General features: G+C 42.2%; 1 protein-coding gene across 1 annotated transcript in view; it reads left to right on the top strand.

Annotated features, from left to right (window-relative positions):
- The window catches only part of ST7L (suppression of tumorigenicity 7 like), a 21,853-nt gene extending 3,870 nt beyond the window's left edge, over positions 1-17,983 (top strand). The window contains 12 exon segments of the mRNA XM_042884439.1: positions 492-607; positions 2,234-2,312; positions 2,609-2,763; positions 3,160-3,257; positions 3,698-3,812; positions 5,423-5,495; positions 6,140-6,242; positions 8,940-9,090; positions 9,242-9,334; positions 11,399-11,538; positions 17,108-17,175; positions 17,457-17,983. Of these exon segments, the coding sequence (XP_042740373.1) occupies positions 492-607; positions 2,234-2,312; positions 2,609-2,763; positions 3,160-3,257; positions 3,698-3,812; positions 5,423-5,495; positions 6,140-6,242; positions 8,940-9,090; positions 9,242-9,334; positions 11,399-11,538; positions 17,108-17,161 (1,177 nt within the window). The 3' untranslated portion in view covers positions 17,162-17,175; positions 17,457-17,983.
- Positions 17,984-24,329: the final 6,346 nt, after the last annotated feature.

Raw genomic sequence — 24,329 nt, forward strand, 5'->3', positions numbered from 1 at the left:
CCTTACTCTTTTGATTATATTGCAATTATAACATCTTGGTTATACACCAAGCTTTGACAGTTTCAATGTTAAGAATGCAAATATTATTGTAAATAATCCTTTTTTTTTTGTGAGAGTAAAGTAGGAGAAAAATATTCCCGGAATTATTTTCCCTCTTCTTGAAAACGAAAGTCCTGGTCTTACAGCTGTTACTGTTTTATTCAGAGATTGAGACAGTGATTCTGAATCTTAAGTCTCTCTTCTGAGAAGATGCAGCTGTAAGTCTCTGTTATTTTGTTTCTTGAGAAGAAAGTTGATTAGGACTGCAGGATCAAAAAGATTTTTTTTCCTTGTGCATCCTGTTAAGATTATGGAACAGTAATACTAGAAAACTGCTGATTAGTAGCACCTGACTTTTATTAATTACAAATTTTCTGCACTACTTGTAAAACGCATCAGATATCTTCTTTGGCATCAGCATTACCATTTTACTGACATTTCTCCCATTTAAGATACATGTGGGTGACTGGGAAAGAGCCTCTTACCTACTATGACATGAATTTATCCGCTCAAGATCATCAGAACTTTTTCACATGTGATACAGATGCCCTTCGGCCTTCAGATACAGGTACCTGTACCGTATGCATAAGATACACAACAGCTGGGGTGTGTGAACTGGAGATATTTCATGTACTTCCAGGTGGCACGAGCTATCCTGCCAAATATTTTGTGAATTAACCTTTCTGTCCTACTTTGGAGGTTTAACGTGTGGATTTGGGAAGATTTTTTTTCACCTCATGCTTTAATAAAGGCTCTCAGGATCTTGGCATATTATAATAACTCACTTAAAAAATAGTGAACAACACAATATTGAAAACATGGACTGTTTCCTCAACAACTACTGAAGTGATCTCATGTAAACTTTACGAGCAGACAGTGCCATCTCCGTTATTTTGCCATTGTGTTCCAAATGTTGAGTGAAGAAACTGTTCTCTACCTGGCTATTGTCAGACTGGCTCCTAGCTGTTACCAATTTCTCACGTTCTGGAAGCGTTGCTTGTCAGCTCGTTGTGACATTTTTGATATGAATTACGTATTTCTGTTTCACAAGTGCAGTGTACTGTCTCTCTTGCTAAGCCAAGACTAATATTTTGTTTCCAAAAGAAAACTCAAACATTTTTCCACGTTATTCTTGCTGGACAGCAGAAAGTTTTGTTCCAAAAGAAACATATATGGATTCTTCAGTTCTCTTATCGTGCTTTGAGATAGGCCAGATATGTGATTCCATGAACGTAAAGTTTTGGAGTTATTTCAGAACTGTTATTTAGTGTGAAAGCTGTTACTTCAGCACAGATAATGGCAGCTCTAAGTATGCTGTCTGTCTTCTGCTAGAAGCTGACTTCCAGTTTGGGATTCTGGGATTCCCATTTTTCCCTGATGGAGGCATTCCATCAGAATTTCACTTCTATTTCCAACTAAGGGAAAGGCTTAGAGATGCTGCATTCCATTTGTTTGCTCTTCATCTGACTGTAATTTTGAATTCAAATTGAGATTCAGATTACCCTTCTGAGTGGGAAGAACTCACTATTTTTGTTTCTTACAACACTTTCTAATAAGGTGGTAACTGTAGTATATACTGAATTGGCTTTGTCGTGTGGCTTTGCCACTGGAAGATACTTTGCAAATTTAAAAGGACGTTGTTTAACCCTTTATGATCTCATCTAAACACTGAAGCATTTCGTAGATATGTGCAACAGATCTTAACTCTATCACTGTTTTCTTGGAGGTTCTGTTTGAAAGCATAAATTAAAATTCTGTGCAGGTCTGTGCAAGAGCCTGTGTTTAACAATTACTCCTGCCAAGCTTTCAAGAAGTCTTGGGAAATGTTTCCAAAAGCTGTAGTAATTTAGAAATTGTACATCTGTCTGGTTATGTAAGCTGTCTTTGCTTCTCAGTGTAGGAGTTTTTAAATGGTCAGTGAATAATCTTCCTGATGGCGTTGCTATCTTAAATCAAATCTGTGACACAGTGAGAAGTTGCAAGATTCTGCTGCTTTCGATAGAAACTCTTGCTGACATGAAAACATTCATTTCCTTGGAACAGTTACACAGCAAAGAGGCATTTGCAAACGCAAGTGGATGTTAACACAGAACTGAGGCATGGGCAGCCTCTGTTGCCTCACTTCTTCTGCTTTGCTAGCAGGTGTTTGCCAGCTTCTCTGTATCTCACCAGCCTTTATGTGTTTTTACAACAGTTATGCAGAAAGCATGGCGAGAGAGAAACCCTCAAGCCCGGATTAAAGCAGCGTATCAAGCCTTAGAGTTGAACAATGAGTAAGTTTAGACTGCGGACTCCTTTGCTTTGTTTCTAGTCTGAAAGATTAAATGGAGTAAAGCTGAGTGCGCTGTTAGTTTCTCCTTCCAGGAATAATCAGCAAATTTTCTCAAAGTTTGTGTTTTTCTCTAAAACTGCAAAATTTTGTTTTCCTGATGTTATTTTAGCTTTACTCAGTCAATGTTATTGTAGGTTCACGTAAGTGAAAACTCCTTGTTTCTGGTTCTTCTGTACTTATTCAAAAATAGGCTCCTGTGTCCCTCACAATGACTTGTGGCTTTTTGCCTTGTTACAGTTGTGCCACTGCATACGTTCTTCTCGCAGAGGAAGAAGCAACAACCATTGTAGATGCTGAGAGGTATTTCAAGCAGGCTTTGAAAGCAGGAGAGATGATTTACAGGAAGTCTCAGAACTGCCATTCCCAAAGTCCCCAGCATGAAGCACAGCTACGTAAGCACTTTTCAATCAAAGAAACACTTATTTTTATGTGAGCAGAAGTGGAAAACCAAAGTTAGAATTAGTGATTCTAGTTTGATTTACAGTGTATTGAGGCACTTCTTACTTATGCATTGTCTACTATATGACCTGTTGTAGTACCTGAATGAATCTAGGAAGTGGCAGCTTGCTGTGTATTCACCACAGGTTGTGAAAAGAGGGTTTTTTGTAATTTAACCTGTTTAAAAGTTGCTGACATTGGGCTAGATGGGCTTTTGCTGGGATAGCAATAGTAACTATTTTATGCTATTATGTGTGGCTAGGATAAAGGCTGTAGGATTTCTGGTGTGTTTTGAAGAGAGAGAAAGAATTGGAACTGATTAGTCTGTTGTTTTTGTTTCTTTTAATCAGGAAGAGACACTAATGTGCTGGTCTATGTGAAAAGAAGGCTGGCTATGTGTGCAAGAAAACTTGGAAGAATTCGGGAATCGGTAAAAATGATGAGAGATGTAAGTAATCAGAAAAAAATTGAGTCTCTTGTCCAGTTTGCTTTGTGTCTGCCTTATCAACTACTCTGTTGAAGTAGCTGGCCTTTATACCTCATCCTAACTTTTCTCTCCGTTGCCCAACATGTATAACAGGCTGTTTTTGTATGGGAAAATATTACTAATCAAATCAGTTCACTATGGGAGATGTGCAGATCTGGGCTGAGGGCATGACTGAGCCTCAGTGTGCTTATTTTTCTAGTAGGTGTATTGAGGGGAAAAAAAGTGATGACTTTAAGGTAGGAATGCTGCAGTTCTTTCTGTGTTTCTTGTCAGTTTCTGCCACTGGGAAAGAAAAGAACATTAAAAAAGCTTAAATTATCATGCTGCCTTTTATTAAATATTCAGGGATTCAAGTGAATTTCTGTATGTGCATAATTTATTTCTCTTTACTGATTTTTCAGTTAATGAAAGAGTTTCCACTTCTCAGCATGCTGAATATTCATGAAAACCTCCTGGAGGCATTACTGGAGTTACAGGCTTATGCAGATGTCCAGGCAGTTTTAGCAAAGTATGATGGTAAGTGACACCTGTTGGGAAATATTGGTGGGTTTGTATAAGCATACAGGTGAACTGGACAAGGTGAGCCTGTCTGAAAGCACGTATCTGCCCAGTATCTCATCTCTTTGAATAGATTCTTATAATCACCAGTGAATGGGTTCTTCCATACTGTGGGCTGTATATTTTTTTTTTCAATGGTGAGCTCTAATTTAGTCAAGCTCTAAGCCAGTACACACGTCCTAAGTTAACTCTAATTCATAAAGAGGTCTTGGAGCTCACTTTGCTTCAGCTCAAGGATTATTTTAATTTTTTAATCTTTTCTGCATCCTTGGTTATGCCTAATTTCATCAGCCTTTCTCAGTTAGTGCATGCCCCCCTATGTAATTGATGTAAATGGCTGAACAAGTTAGTCTTCCCTTCTGCTGTGCTGCAGGCTTGGCTTCATAACTCTGTAATGCTGAGGTTGCTTGTCAGGGATTATTAGTGACATACAAGCATACTTCTTGCCAGAGATTAGTGGTGTACAAGCTTTTGTCCATTAATTGGCAGCAGTTTGCTTTCACTTTCCATCTGAACTAATACATTTCAGGTGTTGTACAAGTCTAGATAAAAGCTAATAAAATGTAAACTTCCTTCATAGCTTCAGGGAATTAAAAATATCACGTTCTTGCCAAAATCCCGTGCCTGTTGTATGTGGCCACCCCAAATGCAAGCTCCTTTTATTTCATCATCTATGTTCTTCTGTGTGGATTCTTATTAATTTCACACAATCATTTGCTTTTTTTCCTGGTGCTTCATTGTTAACATCAGAGTTTGTGACACTTCCTTAAGAAAAGGTTTCTGATTTTTTCCTAAGCATCTGGAAAAATGAGCATGAGCTTCAAACTCTCTGTAGCCTCCCTGTGTTTTGCTTGGTACGACAGCCAGACTTCTAGTAAGTGATGGACAAGCCTAGGATGGGATTTACAAAAAAAAAGCAAGAGCCATCTGACTATACACAACATGGTATTTGGGAATTAGACCCCAGACTTTGTCTGCTTCTAAAGTAAACTTGTACTGTGGAGTGCTATCCTTCCAATCTATAATTGTCAGCTCAAACGTAGCCTTGCATGTTCTACAAAACCTATAACTAATAGATTTTTTTTTTCCCTGGGTAACTGGAAAAGAATGGAAGTTGCATTTTCTATAAAATTTGTCTACCTGTCTGTAATGCAATTTTTTGGTCAGCTTTTAGATTCTGTCCGTTTTTTGTAAAACTGTGTTAATGTTACAAAATTGGGCAAAGATCAGAAGCTTGTTTTAAATCTTCCTGAGTTAATACAGGAAAAGCACACTGTTCCTAAGTGTGCATTTATATATGCACTGCTCTTTGAGTTCAGTTTCAGTGTTCTGTTATGTTTTAGTCACTTTACTGCCTAACTGCAGCTCCGAGTTTTTAATCTGGTGCTGATGAGCGATCAGAAAGACGACTGCAAAGGGAACCAACATTTCTAAATGGAGGTGGAATGTTCTGGATGTTACGTTTATTGTATGGTGCACCAGTACCAAAAATCTTTAAGCTCAAAGGAAGTTGATTGAAAAGGTTTTGTCTTGCCTTAAAATCTTACGGCTTGATTATTTTATCACAGATATCAGTCTTCCAAAATCAGCAGCAATTTGTTACACAGCAGCCCTGTTAAAAGCCAGAGCTGTTTCAGAAAGGTAAGCAAGCACATCTGTGAAAGCAATGGTTGTTTGCTAATCTCCAGTTAAGCTTTAAAATATGAATTTAAAAGGTCAAGACCCAATGTGTAATATATGTCGACGAGCAAGTTACGCATATTTATGTATATGTTTAGTTATGTATAATTAAATGTAGTTCTAGCGAGACATAATTTAAAGTTTCTTTTAAGAATCCACAGCATTAACACAGGTGAAGATGTTTCTGGAAAGCCCAGGCACACATGCACCTCTGTATAATCTTGTTTCAATCTTGCCCGTGGCGTTCAGCAGCTCTTTGCTTTGTGGGTTGGGTGATGGCGGTGGTTTATTGGCATTGTGCTTGGATTCTGGTCTGTTTCCGTGGCTGATTCCAACTTTACCTCCCCCTAGCTGGTGTCCTATCAATCTCATGAAAGATACGGGTGCTCAGTCACCCTGGGAGGTCGACATGAAGTTTTCAAAAAGTTTAACATATCTTTGCCCTGTGGGCTTGGATGACAGTCAAGATACTTAAACTAGCAGGAACGTTTGCCTCCGTGAAACAAATCAGTCAATTTTAATGAACTTCAAGCTTAAAAGCCAATAAACACCTGGTTAGTGTTTATTATTTATTAGTTCTGTTCAGCATGAATTTTCCCCTTCAGGTTCTCCCCAGAAACTGCCTTCAAAAGAGGGCTTAGTACAGCAGAAATAAATGCTGTGGAAGCAATTCACAGAGCTGTGGAATTTAACCCTCATGTTCCAAAGGTAAGAGGGTTTTATTTTCTATTGGATTGCTTTATTACTTCCTTAAAGTAGTCATTTTGTATTATCAGATTGTTTGAGCCCCAGATTTTCTTGAAGTTGATGTTAACTGTGGCCCTTGACTTATTAAACAGTCAAGTATTTATATGGTAAAGGTGTGTTTTTTTTTTTGTAATAGGTTATGTTTGAATGGTTTTGATTTAAAACAAAACAAAAAAACCCTCAAAATTATCTAACTTGTTGGAAACTCCACTAATGCATTTCTACAGGCCCTTCTCGGATGAGGATAGATATTAGCAAATGTAAAATTAAACACTTAAAATCCCTGCAGCCAAATGAAGTTTCCAAACCATAGCTACTCACAGAATTTCATAATGCTTCTTCATGTTATGCTTAGAAGCCAGGCTCTGGAGCTCTGGTTGGTGGCAAATGTGCCAGCATTGATTTTCTTCTTTTTTAAATGAGAGGAAGAATCAATACTGCCATATGATGTAACTTCATATCTCATTGCTTAAGTGTCCAAGGTAAGGATTCCACCGAGCACTGTGTGGAAATGAAATTCTGTACTGCATCTTACTGTCCTGGTATTGGTGATGCATTCAGTTTGAAACCTTGAATGCAAAGGGTTTGCTTAGGTCTGGACCTAATCCTCTGCAAATGATCATGGAGTCCGAGTGACTATTGCTATGAAGGCTCAAATTATCCAACCCCTCTATTCTGTCTGCCTGTCCAATCTAATAGAATGTGCACTGGGGAAGCTAATTGCTGGGAGAAATTGCTGCTTGTTTGCATGACTGATCAAGAGCGTAGCAAGTTCATTTCAGACAGTCTCAGACAGACTTTTCTTTTGCCTCTGCCTCTAGGGGAAGAAGATTATAACGCATTATCGTTATCTACAAGTTTGTTTAATTTTGTTTGTCCTTCAGTTGTTTCAGGAGTCCCATATACCTTGGTGAGACAGCATGTCAAAAGTCTGTTTGCAGACAGTAGTTCTGCAGACATGCATGGAAACGGAGGCCAGGTTTCAGTAATGTGATCATCTCTCCCAATTGTGTGCTTATCCATATTTTTGTTGTGACTTTTCAAAATTAAAATGTTGCCTTCAAGCAGTGCTTTATTGGACTGCATGGCAGCATTTCATTGGTTGCAGTGGTCCAATGGGGAAGAAGATCTGTTTTTTGAATTTGCAGTTTGTTCTGTCCCATAGACTAACAATAAATAAATGTCTAACACAGAAATCTCTTCTGGGATCCAATGAAAGTGGTTTTCTTTACACGTAACATCATTTTGTGTAAGGAGAAGTGTCTGTTTCTCTCTGCTCTGAGCTTTACTTTTATTTTTTTGTTTGTTTGGAAGGCGAGGAGATGTTTCACAGTGCTAGGAGAAGGCTGCTGTGGGGTATTGTGGCAATGCTGGTAGCAGGGCTCCATCACAACTGCTGGGTTTGCAATCGAAGCAGTTCCTACAGCTTGAAAACTGGGCACGGGAGAGAGCATGAGGAGTCAGGTCAGAGGTCAGATATCTGAGACCATTTTCCCACAGCAGCCCTGTGTGAGTGATCCTTTACTGTGTTAAAAAAAAATAAAAAATAAAAAAAATTGAAGAGGATTAGAGAGGATTAGCAAGAATATTACCCTCCAGAGTGTGGGCCCAAGGCACTAAGGGAAGAACCTAGCCAGGCAGTAAATGTGCTTTATTTGGCCGGGGCACAACCCCTACTACATTCCTTCAAGAATCTGAATGGGAAAAGTTAAGTCCTCAAACTAGATTAGTAAATAATCTCATAGTTTGTGGCATCTGCTGAAATAAATCGGTGAGCAAGCTGCATTCTTACACTTTGGGAGACAGTCAAAGGAATGGCTAGCTACAGTGATCAAAGATGTGGATTAGCTTTGGGTGTTATTGAATGAGATGCTATATGCTGGGGGAGAACAACTCAAGTAAATAATAGAGCTGGAACTATCACTTAATTCTTTTAAAAAGACTCATCTGTTTTTGAAAGCAAAATTCCAAAGCAATACCTCTCTTTGGGATTTTAGTATACAGTGAAGAAGCAAAACTGTGTGTCCCGTGTGTTGAGGAAAGTCTTCAGTTATTCAGTCTTGTGTTATTTGACTCTTCTGCACATCACACATTCTGCTGATGTATGGGGAAAGTTCAAATTGGAGATACTTGATGCTAGCTCCACTAAACCAGATGAAATTAAGGTTTTCCTGGGTTTGGTGGATTATTCTTTGTTTGATTAGCATACCGATGCTTCCTGACTCACTCCTTATACTTGGGAGTTAATACCTATTAAGTGTTCTATGCTGAAACTTGCAGGGATGAAATGATGAGCAAAAATACCAATTTTTTTTAATTAGCCTAAACCTGTAGTTCCTGTGGCATTGTACCACAAGATTTTTTTTTTAATGTTTGTTCTACTGAAGATGCTTTCTTTTCTTCTTTCTGTCTTGGTACTTTGTGTGTGAGAACCCCAAACTGGGTCTTACACACTGATGGGTGACTCAGTGCTTTTCACTTCCCCTGCCAGTGGGTGCTGCCTTGCTACCTGCACTGTGTGAGGACTGGGCTGTTCTATCAGCACATGGAGGGTGGTCTCTGTGGTGCTCTGCTGCCCCAAAAGTGATCCTCTTCACCGTCAGTAAAGATTTTTGGAATATTCTGTTTAACCAGTGTGCTTTCCCTTTTTACTTTCAGTATTTACTGGAGATGAAAAGCTTAGTCCTACCTCCAGAGCATATCCTGAAACGAGGGGACAGTGAGGCAGTAGCATATGCTTTTTTCCATCTCCAGCACTGGAAGAGAATAGAAGGGGCTCTACATCTGCTGCACTGCACATGGGAAGGCAGTAAGTATCTCTTTTCATTCTCTTTCAGTAGACTAACCTTTTTGCCTTTATTAAATCAGTCTTCTTTATTCACCTGTTCTCTCTTGCAGAGAAAACCTTGGTAAAGCTCGGTTTAGGGTTCAGATCTAATGTCACTTCCTCTTTTTGTCAGCATTTAGGATGATCCCATACCCGTTAGAGAAAGGTCACCTTTTCTATCCTTATCCAAGTTGCACGGAAACAGCAGACAGAGAACTGTTGCCAAGTAAGTGGTTTGCAAGCAGTAATAATAAAACATAACCTAAGGACACGTTCAATTTGTGGTGTTCTGTATTTATCTTACTATGTTTTTGAGTTAGAGCTTCTCATGAAGGGGTTTCAGCTATTTGTTGATGTCCGTCCCCAAATGATCCTAAAAATATCTCACAGGTGCACAGGGTAAACATGAGCTTGATTCTTTAAATTACATTTTTAAAGGAGCAGTGGATTTGATAGCTATTGTCGAAGAGTTGTTTTCTTTTTGCAAAGAAGTCTTCCCCAAATGCTCAGTACTTTGAGTTTAATTATGGAAGTATGAGCCTACAAGCTTCATTCTCTTGGTAAGGCGACTTGAAAATAAACCATTAAAGCCTGTGCTCATCGTTCTTAGGACAATAACATCAATTTGGATTAGAATTGTGCTCTTAATTGTATGTTTAATAGAATTCCTCTGAGGGTAAGTGTCTACATTGTGGATGAACACAAGTCCCACAGAAAGAGGAAGGAGCTACTGCAAAAGCAGCAGCAGACCCACGGAGACCACAGCTGTGGAAAGCAAATCTACACATACGTGTTTCTATTTAAAAACCTGAAGTTATATTTAAAATGTGTAATTTAAATTTGCCCCCAGACTGCTTTAAATTACTCATTTCTCACTTATGCAGGATATTGCAGAAGGAATTCCTCAGTTAGTGACTAACCCTAAATTGTAGACTTCCCAGCATAATTAAACACCAACACATGCAGATATTTCAACACAATCATTCACGCATTCCTGTTATGTTTAAAGTATAAAACTACCCATAAATAAAACCATCTTAACACTTTTATTGCAGTACTTCCTCAAGAAACCTTGATACTTCATTTTAAATAGATAAATTTTAAAAAATTACGTCGACCAAATTAATGATTCAAAACTCCTGGATTGAGCTCTGACTGTTAACAGTCCCCAAATGGCTGTGAACATACAGAAGTGTCTTTCATTGTCCTTATATATTCTGGATGTGATTCCAATGTACCAGTGAAGGAAAAAATACTGCAAAAAGGATTCTTTCCATTTTTTTTACCCTTTCCTAAGTTAGACTCTGGCTTTTTCTACCTTATGTATCTCCACGTTTTAAAATGCAGCTGAGTTTCTGCATTGTATGAGAGTGTAATGGTTTTCCATAGACAAATGATTTCTTTGATTTCTCAGCAGAGTAAGTTAAGTTTTGAAGCTTTTTTTTATTTTATTTTAGATTTTAAAAATCAACTCTTGAAGAAACATGCAGCCATTTCAGAATTACTTATGTCTATAGAAACTGCTTTTCCTCATTTAAAGAACCTTTCAGAATCACTGGATAGAAGTCAGAGCTGCAGGTATTCTGGGCCAGAAGTAATTGCACATTCACCAAACAGATCCTCAGCTAGTAACCAGTTGTAGTGTCTTGAGTGCTGAAAGCTCCATATGCCAGCCCCTCAGCCTTGCTAATCACCTTCTTTTGATTTTGTTACCATAGATTGGAAATTGCAAGGAGCTGCTATGTGGAGAATTTATAACCTCGTCCTGCTGCTGTTTTCTTTGAGGTCTACTCTGTCAGCTGCTCTGAAAAATGTACTGTAGTCTGCCAACCAGAAATCTTTGAAAACCATTGAGGACCTACTTTGCATGTTTATATGGCATGGTGGTTGTTTTGTGCACACCGAGCTGCTTCATCTTACAGGAAGGGCAGCTCTGCTCCTCTCTCCAGATAACAGAATTAGGTTGAGAATGCCTGGATGGTTGAAATAGACCTAATAGTCAAAATTACAGCTTGTGAGTTGTGTAACTCTTCCCTCCGTACAATTAAGAGTATCAAAAGTTAAGCCTGATGAAGTGCTTCAGAAGTAAGTCTCATGCAAGTGAAAAAGAAGGTTGGGAAGGAAAATTTCTGAGAAGCTTGGATAAAGTACTTTATTTACTACGTTGTGCTGCACAATAGTCTTAGACTGCATTTATACCTTCTGTAAGTTGCAGTGGAGCGTAAGGCTATGCAAATAAGTCAGAAAATTGCCCTTGATTATCAAGTGCCAATATTCTTTTTCTTTTCAGCATTTCACGAAGTCTCCGTTTACCCACAGAAGGAGCTCCCCTTTTTCATCCATTTCACAGCAGGCCTGTGTTCCTTTTCGGCAATGCTTGCACTCCTCACACACCAGTTCCCTGAGCTGATGGTCGTTTTTGCTAAAGCTGTAAGTATGGTCTCTGTCATTTCTATTTTAACAAGGCTTCCCACACCTTTATCTTTTAAAAATCAGAGACTGCAGATGTTTGCTGTGCTTCGTTACTGCATAAGGCTCAGTACAGGAGGTTTTAAAGCTTCCTGAGAAATGAATGCAAGGTAGGATGGGCTCCACAAAAAAAAATCTCTTGCTGAGCATTGGAAACTAGTAGCATTCTGTGAATGGAACCGATGAAAAGGTAGGTTGATTGCTTCTATTCTTTGCTACTTCAAATCTGTCTGCTGTCGAGCTGCTTGTTCCTATGGATGGCTTCTGTGTCCCTCCTCTCTCCCTCTTTCTGCCCTGTTCTTTCTGAGTTTTCCTTGCTTACACATTAATATTGCTGCTGATGGTAACTTTATGATCTTCTCCTGTGCTCTGGAAGCAGCAGTATCTCACTTCAGCAGAGAGGAGCAAACTGGATAGGCAGCTTCCCTTATGCACAGGCCCAACCTTAGTGTATACTATTGAGCCTTTATTGAACTGTGAAACTCGTGTATATATGTATATGAATGTGTGTAACAAGTGATGCACAAGTAGTTGTTCACCACCCCCTGACTGATGCCCAGTTAGCCCCCATGAGCTGTGGAAAAGAGAGATGAATTCCCACCCCCTTCAGAACTCCTTCTGCACAATGTCCCTTTGGCTAGTTTAAGTCAACTGTCCTAATTCTGTTCCCTTTCAGCTCCTTGGGTTCTTCTCTGGTAATGGCCTCAGCTCTGAACAGCACTGCTTAGCAGCAGCTATAAACATTGGTGTGTTATCAACATTGTATTTCTCCTGGAACCAAAATATAGCATCATACCACTCTAAAGAAAATAATTCCAGCCCAGCTGAAGCTGAGACACACCGAACTCTCAATTAATTGTTATTTTCAATGTTTGTTAGTCAAAATAGAGCGTGAAAGAGGTTCTGCTTTCTTGCTGTTTTAATACAGCAGGTAATGGGGACCTAGGAGATAATATTCCTAAGAATACATTGCTCCTAAAAATGTTGAATTTACTTTATTTATTCCAGTCCACAATGCCCAAATCATGCAGGTCTGAGAATGGGGCCTCATTTCCACACAGTTCTGTTGATCTTTATGTTGGAAAATGTAGTTGGACATGCCAGTGACAAATTTCAGTGCTGTTCATAATTGGCTGGGTTCATAGTAACCAGGGTTTAACTATCTGCTTGATTAATTCTGTAAGGACTGCATTAGCAAAGTTGTATGATTTCCAAAGAGATACAAGGTCAAATGTTATGCTAACAAAGAATTGCTTGGTGAAGTTCTCTCTGTTGGGTTTCTTGAACCAAAAAAAGACTTTGTACGAGTTAGTTGGCTTTGTATAATGGCACTCTGAATGTCAAGTGACGTGTCCAAGTGTGGGGGAAAGAATCAGTGTTCGGCCATTTGGCACTGTGTTTATTTCACTGTCTTTAGGAAAGGGCAGATAGTGTCTGCTCAGCAGAAAAGATGATCAAGGAGCTTGCATATCACCACATAATTCCTTCCACCAATTGACAGTGATCGCTGGCACTGACAAAGGGCTTCTTGCCACTCACTCTTCTAGTTGAACACTGCAAAAAGTGGAAACTACGTTGTTAGATAAACAGACAAGAAGTGAATTCTGTATTTATCTCTTGAGATGGACAGCTGAGAAGGAAATTCTGTCTTCCAGAACAATTCGGTCACCTTTGACAGAATTAATGTTCAATTCCATTCATACTCCAATATTCTTATGTTATTAGATTATTGTACTCCTGATCCTATTCCTGATGTTTTCGGGACCATCCAGAAAGCCTGTAAGAAAAAAATGATATTTCAGTACCAAACTCAAACTTGCAGTTGTATTCCTGGATTGCTTCAGATCCTTTGTAAGTTATCTCTGTATTTAATAGAAGTAATGTGATGAATGCCATGATTCCGTGAAACGTTCTCATAGAATCATCTCTCTTGTGCTTTGGAGGAACGTGGCATTAGCATGTAGGTGAATTTTCATAGCTTGGTGGTACCATTTAGGTTGGAAAAGACCTTCAGGATCTTCAGGATCCCCTGGAGGGGAGCTCTGCGGAGAGGGACCTGGGTGTCCTGGTGGACGACAGGTTCGCCATGAGCCAGCAGTGTGCCCTCATGGCCAAAAAGGCCAATGGCATCCCAGGCTGCATTAAAAAGAGCGTGGCCAGCAGGTCGAGGGAGGTGATCCTCCCCCTCTGCTCTGCCCTGGTAAGGCCTCATCTGGAGCACTGCGTCCAGTTCTGGACTCCCAGTACAAAACAGACAGGGATCTCTTGGAAAGAGTCCAGCGGAGGGCCACGAAGATGGTGAGGGGCCTGGAGCATCTCTCCTATGAAGAAAGGCTGAGTGAACTGGGTCTGTTCAGCCTTGAGAAAAGGAGACTGAGAGGGGACCTGATCCAGGTCTATAAATATCTAAGGTGTGGGGGGCAGAATGGCGAGGCCGGACTCTTTTCAGTGGTGAGTGGAGACAGGACAAGGGGAAACGGCCGGAAACTGCAGCATAGGAAGTTCTGCACAAATGTGTGCAAGAACTTCTGTAGGTGAGGTGACGGAGCACTGGAACAGGCTGCCCAGGGAGGTGGTGGAGTCTCCTTCTCTGGAGATGTTCAAGACCTGCCTGGATGCCGACCTGTGCGACCTGCTGTAGGGAACTGCTTTGGCAGGGGGTTGGACTCGGTGATCCATGGAGGTCACTTCCAACCCCTGCAGTTCTGTGATTCTGTGATCATGGAGTCCAACCATCAGCCTGACCCCATCACTAAGCCATGTCCCATAGTGCCACGTCCACACACCTCTTAAATACCACCTCCCTGTGCAGCCCTTGGTGATGCTTGAGCACCCTCTCTGTGAAGAAATTCTTCATAAAAAGAAGAATTTTGTACTGAAAATGGAAGCTTACCTTCTATTTAATTACCTGCAGGTAATTCCAGGGCTTTTAAGTTTTCTAAGTGAAAAGACAAATCCTGTATGTTTCATGATTTTGAGTATTGTTTCACGATACAATGCTTTAACTTATTAAATCTAATAATTAGAGATAATAAAGTTCCAGGTGGTAGACACTTGGAGTGCCTCAGCCTTAGTGAGGAAGTGGCCCCAAATAGATTTCCAGCAAAGTGGCAGAACTGTTGAATTTCCAGCAAATCTAAAGCACAGATTTGGGAATGGCAATTGAAAAGAATTGTTTGCATGGATTTTTTTCCTACTGTAATTCTCTAAGTGACTTATGACTACTTAAATTGCATTTCTGTTACTTCTTGTACTGCTGTTTCCTGCAGTTGAACCTCATACGCCTCTGTATGAACTGTTTGCCTCTAAACAGCATTAAGGAGTCGAATACCTTTCTATTGACTTTAGAAGTTGGAGTTTACATATTTTCATTTGTTAGTGCTTGAGTTTGTTTCCTCCATAATAAATCACAGGGTAAACCTTGGCAAATTGCTAAAAATGTTCCAAGTGGCCAAAAATCACAGTGAAGCATTTACTAGTTCCAATGTATACAGTCTAATACACCATCAACAAAAGGCTTTAGCTCTGGCACCTACTCTGGTTCAGCTCCCTTTGAAACTGATGGCAGTCTTTCCATTGTATTCCCTGGCCCTGGATCAGGCACCCAAGGGAACTTGGTTGTGTTTTATACAGGTGGAAGGGCTTGCAGAGAAGTGCTTAGCATTTACTAATCTAGTCAGAGGCGAGCCTGGCTTCATTTGTTCTCTTGCAACTCTAGTTTTTAATATCCTTCAACTAGAGGAAGAGGATAAGATGCAGTGTGTGAGTCATTGTGGGTGATGCCAGTAGAACATGCAGGGGCAGAGAGCTCTTAGGTGTGCAGAAAGAGTGCAGGGGCTTTGGGTGGTGCTGTGGGTTAGGGGTCAGTGAGCCCTGCTCTTTGTTTCAGTGAGATTTCTGATCTCTTGGAGAATTGCTCTCTTGGTGAGAGTTTGAGACAGCTCTGTGTCATGAGATGGTGTTCAAATTGGGTTGGTGTGACAGAATGAAGGAGGTACAGAAGATGGAGGGCAGTGGTATATACAGCTGAGCACACTGAAGAATATTTCCTACCAAAACAGCAGGCGGGAGGATCTGATTATTTTTTTTCCATTCAGTATGATTTTTTAGTTTGTATTAATTACATAGGTGGAGGATTGGGTGATTGTGTATCGTTCTGCAGAAGGGATGCCACACAACAGTCTGTACAAAGTCTTACAAAGACACTGAGACATCTGCTTTCAGGAAAGCTGCAGATGCAGTGGCAGCAGATGCTGCAGGCACTCATGTCAGAAGTTCCTTGCCATGTCTGACGTGCTTACCTTCAAAACAGATCAGTCCCAGGCTTTAAGTCCTAACCTTCTTTCCCAGTATATGCTGGGAAATACTTTAACTAGCACTGGAATAGAGCAGTGCTAGTTAAAGTACTGAAAAATACTGCAGCAGCGTTCCAGAATCCTACTGAAAGCACGTTTTTGCTCAGGGAGTTGGACAAAATCCGAAGACAATCCATGTTCCAAAGTATTTTGATATGGTTTGCTTGATATTTTCGCAACAAAGAAAGAATTCATGGGACTTAAATTAAAAAATTGGCTAATTTTTATGATAGCAAGATAAGGAGAAAACATTTTTCATTCTGCGTGGCTCCCCCTTAGAGGATTCCTCTCTGTTCTGCTGATAGCAGCCATCTCAAGGCAGAATACAGGACTAAGCAGAGCCCAGTCTGGCAAGTCCTGCTTTCTGTGACACTCTGCTTTACTTTCTGAACAAATCCCCCTACCACTTTCCCCAAAGCTCATTAAGTGAGACTGGAGAATTAACTTTTTAGCCAGCTGCTGAACTTTTCATATTTATAAACACTTGAGTCTTTTGCTTATCTAAGAGAAAATGTGTATAGTTTGGAGATGTGCACTTCCCTGCCAATGTGCAATGAGTGGTTCTACACTTCATAGAAAAAAAAGCCTGAAGTTTCCTGTCACGGCCGAGTGTCGATGCCAAGGGCAAAGGTTCCTTGCCTCACTAATCTACATCTTAACTCATGCACTTAATGTGAAGGTGCCACACGCACACAGGCACTGAAGAAGCTAGCTGCAATGAAAAGCTCCTGCTCTGTTGTCAATGTTATGTTTTAAAAGCCTTTTTAATGTAATATTTGAGGTTATGATAGAAGCCAGGAGGGCCGAAGTAAAAGTCTCAAAGTAAATGAGTCCTGTCACTGCTGCCTCATGAAAAGAGGGTTTGTGTGAGGATAACGCAGGTCCTGGTTAGGAGGGGGCTGGGTGTGGGGATGTTGAGAAGGTGCAGGGGGGTTTGCATCATTTGTTTTAACTTAATCTCCATTTCTGGAACTGTTTAGATGGCATCTGTGGATCCTGTCTGAAGAATGGGCTGCTCTTGCTGGGTTGTCTGTTTTTTACACATTCGAATCAGTGACCTATAAATAATCCGTGTCTGAATCTCCCCAACAGAATGCACCACCCCCCTCCCCAATGTGCTTCACACTGGCCTAGCGTGGAGAAAGGCTGTTCTAACACGTGCTGCTTGTGCCTAGGTGCTGCGAGTGCTGTGGCCTGTGAGTGCCCCCAGTGTGCTGGCATCTGGCTGAGCCCCTCATCCCCGGTGAGTCACACTGAGCACTGCTCACACAGCACAAGTGTGAGGCTCTGTTTGGTGTATTTTTGTCCCCCATCCTTGTTACTGCCCCATCAGCTTGAAGAAGGCTCAGCCTTTCTCCCTCCATTTACTGATGTCACAGTGTCACAGGTGTTGAGTGCTCAAATGCGGTTTGATTCTCTTGATTTCTTTGTTCATATCTTAAAGCTATGAAATGAAGTTGATTTTTAAACTAGAGCTCACTTGTTGTCATTGCTGTGTTGTGTTGTTGTTTTGTTTTTTTCCAGTTCTTTGGGACTCTCCTTTTATCCTTCGCTGTGGAAACATTAAGATCCTCACGTTTTCCAGTCTTTGGCACCAGCTGAGTGCAGCATGCCTCCCAGGGGCTTCGATTGCCTTGTTCTCAGTGTGTCCTGGCAGCACCCTGGGCATGGTTAGCTGATACCTGGCTGTGGGAGGCAGAGAAGAAAGCTGTGCTGCTCAGACAGCTGCCCTTCGTAGGCTGCCGTGTTGGTAATGCTGCTTCATGTTTGAGTTCCTTCCTTGGCCGTAGAGTCTGTAATCATCTAAGAAAATAGTTTTCGTTGAGGGGTAACCTCATTGCTCCCTTAATCACTTGTACAACTGGAAGGTAATACTTCTGTAAGAGCTGTGAGAATGTAAGTAGGGCGGATGTTTTGAGTCTTGACGCTTCCTTCTCAGCTGCAGATGCACCGGATAACTGGCTTTGGTTTTAATTTTGTAAGCCTTTTTCAAAATATTTGTTAGGAGCAAAGTATGGTTTTGCTTGCTTTATTAAAAGGTTGCTTCTTAACGTGTGGAGTTTGTTGAATTCTTAAGCGCCTGTTTTAATATAGATGGTAGTGTGCAGAGATTTATTTCTTCTGTATCCTGTAAGTTTGCATTACAGAAGGAAATTGTAGTGTAAACTCCTCTACTTTGTGTTTTTATTTCTTTAGAGTTAATTGTGTGTGTTTTGTCTGTCAAACCCCTTTGCCTTGAAGAATGGGCTGTTTTCTGAAACTACTAAGAGTGATTGTGGTATCTGCATGGGAGTCTCCTTGGGAGACCTGAACTTTCAAGTGTTAGTCCAAAGAAAAGTGCTATCATTGTTGATATCAAGATCTGAAGAGACCTGAGGTGTGGAGCACTCTTAAAAGGAATTACTTCAGATATGGACCAGCCACGAGGGTCTGTTTACCGGAAAGGTGAACAGATAGCTGTGGCAGCCAAGTGCTTGGAGGTAATTGGTGTGACCTCCATTTCCACCCTTCTCCCATTAGAGAATATGTCAACTTCTCAACACTCAGATCTGCTGCTCTGTACTGGGGAAGCAGGCTCGTGTTAGGCAGAAAGCTTCCTAAAATGTGGAAATTACAAAAATAGCACAGGCTTGCAGGTAAACATTAATTCTGTGCATATTAAAAGTCGTCCATCATCCTGTGTTTCTGAGATACGTGTAGTTATCCGTAATAACTAGGGAGATTTTGCATGCTTTATCTTCAGTGATCTTTGTGAAAGATTGATGTGAGCTGTGACCTTGACAGCTTCTGTGAAAGGTGTCATAAATTACTCTGGTTTTTGAATCCTGAATGGAAGAAGCTTGCCGTAGCCTGTTCTGTTCTCTGAAGCAGTACCTAAATCAACCAGCAAGAGTGTTTTTTATTTGGTTCTTTATTGTAGGCAGGCCTCTTATGATATTTTAATTAGTACAAGTGAAATGTTCCATAATTGTGATTCTCTAAAGGTCTTTCAGTGCAGGCACAGCTTCTGGTACCTCTGCAGAGCTTCCAGCCTAAGGACCAGTGGGCAGCTGTGAGTAGTGGAATGGTTGCTCCAGCTTTTGGCAGAATGCAAAGTGAAAACATGCAACGTAAAAACAGAAGGAGTTTTTCCAATCTATTTATAAGAAAAGAAAAAGACTGTGAAGCAGACAGTCACCTGTGCACCTCCTGATTGTGAATGGCTGAGATGGAGCACCCACGTTTAGGTAGGAATGCCATTGTTACTCTTACATACGTTGGTTGGGCTTTAATCCAAGTTGAATACTTGAATTCATCAGGGAATCAAGAAGAGAGCCCTATAGAAAGGCAATACCAATTTATTTTTTGAGTTGCCCACCCTCTAGTAGGTGCCTTTCTCAGCTTCCCTTCCAGCTGAATTGCAGCCATCGGTGGTGTTTCTCACTGTGGAATCACTGTGGTGATTAATAGGCATGTTGTGTTCGTGTAATTTCACATCTTGGTCCACAGGGGCCCATAAGGTAACCAACCTAATGCTTTTTAAAGTTGAACATTTTCCAGCATTTGTGTGAGGTTATAAATGAAGCAGTGCCTCCCATGTATCATCCCAAGAGCTGCTTTCTTTCACTGTCCTCCCCTGACATAACAGTAACAGAAAGGGGATGGGCTTGTGCTGAAAGTATAGCTGGCAGCAGCCTATGTAATGAAAATGTTCCTGTCTACCTTGAAGTGCCAGTAATTCTTGAGGAAGGAGGAGCTCCCTGCATGATTTCCTAGCAGGATTGTTCATGCTTTATAGCAACATTCCTTTGCCACCTTGGAGCAGGGGCTTAGCACCTGATGCATACCACAGTGCTACCATATCAGTCCACATGCAATTAAGTTGCATAATGTATATGTAACAAGACAATTATGACTGGGGACAGATAAGCATTGATTGTTGCCATTTCCCTGAAACGTGCACTTTGCAATATGTGCCTCATAGCCACTGGAATAGCAGGAGCCTTTTTAAGGCTCTATGTCATGCAGCAGACTTCTCAAGTCTTCATTTTATTTGGAGGAGCCAATGAAAGGCAAAGAACTTGAAAATCAACATTTATTTATATACGTGCTGCTAATATGTGAATAATTACAGTCTCTTTGATTCATACTGGCAGCATTTGAATTTTGTTGTTGTTGTTGTTGCTCGTGGTGCCTTAAAGCACCTCAGAACAGCTCAGTTTTTGCTCAGCTCCCTCCAGACGTTTGTGTCCTGCAGAGGTAGTGACTGTGCTGAGCAGCTTTCCATTTGCAAAACTTTCCTCTGGAGTATAATTAACTCTTAAAGCAGCAGTGTGACAGCGTAGGCTTATAAACTCTTCTGATTGACAGAGGCAGCACGAAGCATCTCTAGTTTCTTTGGGCTCCTAAGCCACATCAGAATGAGCCTCTAGGTGACTAGCTCCCTTACAGCTGTGTACCATGGTGTCAGCCTCTGTTCTTGAAACATGCATTACTGCTGCTTATGCACACACGTGGCTGTAGGACTTTCCACCCTGTCACAAACCACAGTCACCATTTGTCACTGCGTTGACAAGCTCGTGCTGGAGGTGCTCACCTCTTAGCCCAGGCTGCTGCATTGGAGCTGATGGCTGAGGCTCGGGGCACTCCAGCCATCCCATGCCACGTCTGTGCTGTGAGCCAGGCCAGGTTATTTCCTGCCTCCTTGTCCTGGAATTGTTGTGAAGGTGCCAAGGTGTAGATCCATGACTCTGAGCAAGGCAGTGTTTAAAGGTCATAGTCAAGATCATTAATAACAAGGTGCAAACGGCTGGTTTATATGTAACGTGAAGCTTTTTACTTATTTCATTTTTGCACTTTGGGGGCTCTGTTTGCTTATGGAGCACTTGGTGTCTGGTACCTATTTAGGCTGAGAGCAGGCAATTGGGTTCCTTCAGGCCTTCAGAGGAATGCAGAAAATTGTTCTCTGGTGTTGTAATTCTGCTGGGATAACTGGAGCTTATTTGTCTCACTGCTTATTAAATGCATACTTGTCTTGAGGTCCTCTTTTTTTTCTTTTTTTTTTCTCTAAAAAGCGTTGGGTGAATCCCAAGGACCACAAGTGAGAGGAAGATTCCAGGGGGAGGGGGAGAGAGAAGAGCCTGCACCTCTTTGAACTGCATCATTGGCCTCCTGTGCCAGCAGGCTAAGGAGGTTAAACACGAGAGCAAACTCCCAGAGAGAAAAGGAGATGTACATATGGGGGTCTTATGGACATAAATTAATCTGCCCTTCCCCCCTGCCCAGAGATGACAGGCTGAGGGGAGATGCACCTCCCAAACTACTAATATATGGGGTGTGTGGTTGGGAGCCACATGGAACTGCACTGAGATTTCAGAACAGGAACAGCTGTGGAAGCAGAGAGCAGATGTGTGCTGGTGCTGTGTTCTGAGCAGAGGATGGTATTGGTAGCAAGGGCAGCGAGCGCAGATGGGATTCAGATTCTGCCAGCCTCCCAGCAATACCCACGTTCCCATGCTTTGCTGTTAACAAGGACAAGCAGACTCCTTGCTTTCCTTTCTGCAGTTCAAGGATGTGTGGCTGCGTAAGTGCTGGGCTGTCTGTTCTGATCTTCTACTTATGGTTCAGTAATGTCCCCTAACCATCAGGTCACGCTGGCAGCAGCAGCAACAGTGGGCTTCTGTGTTCAGCCTGCTGTGATCTGAACTCACCCACATGTCAATAAAGACGGGGAGAAAGTCAGCTTTTGAACTCTGGCTCCCTCCTCCCTTCCTTGCACCTCCCAGCTGAGGCGTGCTCTGCATGCCCCAGCCCTAAGCACTGCAGGAAGAGGACGGTGATCAGGGATGCTGATCATCAGCTTGGAATTTTCCTCTTTATTTCCAGCTTCGATTGTTGTGTCTTGCTTTTTGGTGGGCCCTTAGGTGAGTCTAATCATTGGGGAATGCTGGATAACACGCCCGTGTTCATTGCATCACTAAGGGTGCTTCCATTAAAATGAATACATCTCTCCATTGGGGAATCTTCTTGCTTTGGTTATTTCTGGTCAATGACATTTTCTTCTACTCTGGATGCCTTGAATTGTGCAATCACACCATAGCCTCATCAGTTTGGATCCTTCTCTTAACAAACTCTTGATTTCTTTTCCTATCTGGCTATAGGCTATCATCAGTTATAAAACAGTGTGACAGAGTATGTGACTATTGCATTCTCCCATACTGACTCATCAGCTGTGATTTCAGAGCAGTAATTCCCTGCTGCTAGTTGGAGCAGCCCTTCGTGACTCGTGTTCAGTAAGAAGGGGTAGGAAGGCTCCCACACAGACCTTGACAGGTTGTGCAAATGTTAGTCAGAATACCCCAATACATCTGTCCCTGAATCTTGGACCTGTCACAGGAGTGTGGCTGCTGGAACAGCCCTCGTTCAGATAGTGGCACAGGTGCATGAGCACTGCCTTCTGCAGAGGCAGGAGTGTGATGATGAGCAGAGGCATCTACAGCTGTGGCAAGGGTTTTTAGGACTGGGGTGTAACCGAGTGTTGCATGCAGTCTGGATTGTTGTAGGTCAACATCTGATCCATCTGTTCAGTACACCCATCCAGAAATACGGCCTGGTAAGGCCCTCTCTCACTTGCATGTGGCTTGGTGGAGAGAATGCCCTATGTTTGTCCAGGTCCCATGTTTTGGATGTCTTCTGTGCATCTGCCCAGCTTCTTCAGAGAAGGTAATTTATTCAGAAGCTCGTCTAGCAATTAATTCTGCTCCTTGTTTGTGAGTTCAGCCATGCTTTTGACTGGAGGATAATTAGAACATGATCTTCCATAAAAGGCTCCCCGTACACTTTAGATTACTTAAGAGGGGCTTGTGAGTGGAACCGAGTATTCCCTGACAAGACTGCAGCCTTCATAAACTTTTATAGATGGAAAACATCTGCTTTCTGAAGATGAGTGCACTGAAGGGGAGTTTCGGGAGGCCTCATCTGTGAGAAGACACACAGCACTCTGATTTCCATTCAGCCTGCAGTGGGACGTCTTCCTGTGTGAGCACTGGGGTTAGTTCTGTTAACCAGCACTGCTGGCTCCCGGGCATCGTGCTTTTCATGCTTCTGCTAATCACTTGTTAATAAACAAGAGGAGAGCACAGCCTCGCATAGCCCTCTGCAGAAGGACCTCCTGCCTCGTGGGCTCGAGCTGTTGGGCTGCCTCCATACTCGCTGCTCTGGGTCCTTCTGCAGTGCTGAGGACAGGCAGTGGGGCCCTCGTGTGCTGTCTGTGTGGGATTGCAAAGGGAGGTGGTGCTGGGTGGGTTGGTGCTGCAGGGGACACAGCTGGGCAGGGGGATCCTCACACTGCTTTAATATCACATGGGTCACTTTGGGGCTCGTCCTGCAGGACCTCTGTCCCTCACAGCCTGCCTGGGGTGAGGTGCCCCCAGCTGCCCCTGTGGGGGCTGTGTGAAGTCTTTGAGCCCTTCCCATCAAAGCAGTCCTCCAAGGGCCTTTCTCTCCCTGTTCACGCCAGCATTTCCTAAGGCCATTGGGTAGAACCCTCATTCAGAGGTGACTCTTTGTGCGATGGCCAGTGAATGGCTCAGAAACAGAACGATCTTTGTTCTAATCCCATCCTGCTGCTGTGACCCTTTGAAAGTTGCAGTTGCATAGAGGGAACCAGGAATGCTGACAGGAGGAACCTGTCAGTGCTGGGAGAGGTCGGGCACCTTGCTGGGACAGCAGTGGTGTGAAATCAGACTCAAGTTAAACGTGTTTACAATTGGGTATCACTGCAGGCTCCTCCTTCTTGTTGTTGGAAGCTTGTAACATGCATAAAAGCGCACACTGTGCATTTCCTGACATGCACAGAATTTCATTATGTGCCCTTCAGCACAATGATGAACAATATGAGGAAAACAGGTAACATTTCATTTGCTCACAGTGCCTGGCAGTGGGCAGCTGAGCTGTGGTCACTTTGCTGCGGTCAGGCTGTGCCATCAGCTCTGGCTGTGCAGTCATCCTGGGGCTTCTGCAGTCCCAAACCTGGCCACCATGAGCTCCGTGCAGCTTTGGTTCAGGATGCTGAGCATCTGAAGCTTCAGTACATGTTCAGGAATTGCAGTGGTTTGGGTAATTCTTTGTGTTTTTTTTTTTGGGGGGGGGATCAGTTTTGTTAATGGGATCAGTTTAGTCAATGGGTTCAGTGCCCTTACTTGTGCATTAAGGCTGCCTGTGTGGGTTGGTCAGTCTGGATGCTTCTTTGATCAGTATCTGGGTACTGCATAAAGCATCTATCAGTGCTTGTGCAAGCTGGGGGGAGAAAATAGAACTTCTAGAGATGAGAGGGGTTAATCCCCATAACATATCCACCTACTGCCTTTCTGCTCCCTGCCCTGCTCTCACCAGCTGCAATTGTAGCTGATAGCCGGA

Source organism: Lagopus leucura, unplaced genomic scaffold (assembly GCF_019238085.1).
Source record: "Lagopus leucura isolate 7727_CA_CO unplaced genomic scaffold, USGS_WTPT01 Super-Scaffold_100043, whole genome shotgun sequence".
In the NCBI taxonomy this organism is placed as follows: Eukaryota; Metazoa; Chordata; class Aves; order Galliformes; family Phasianidae; genus Lagopus; species Lagopus leucura.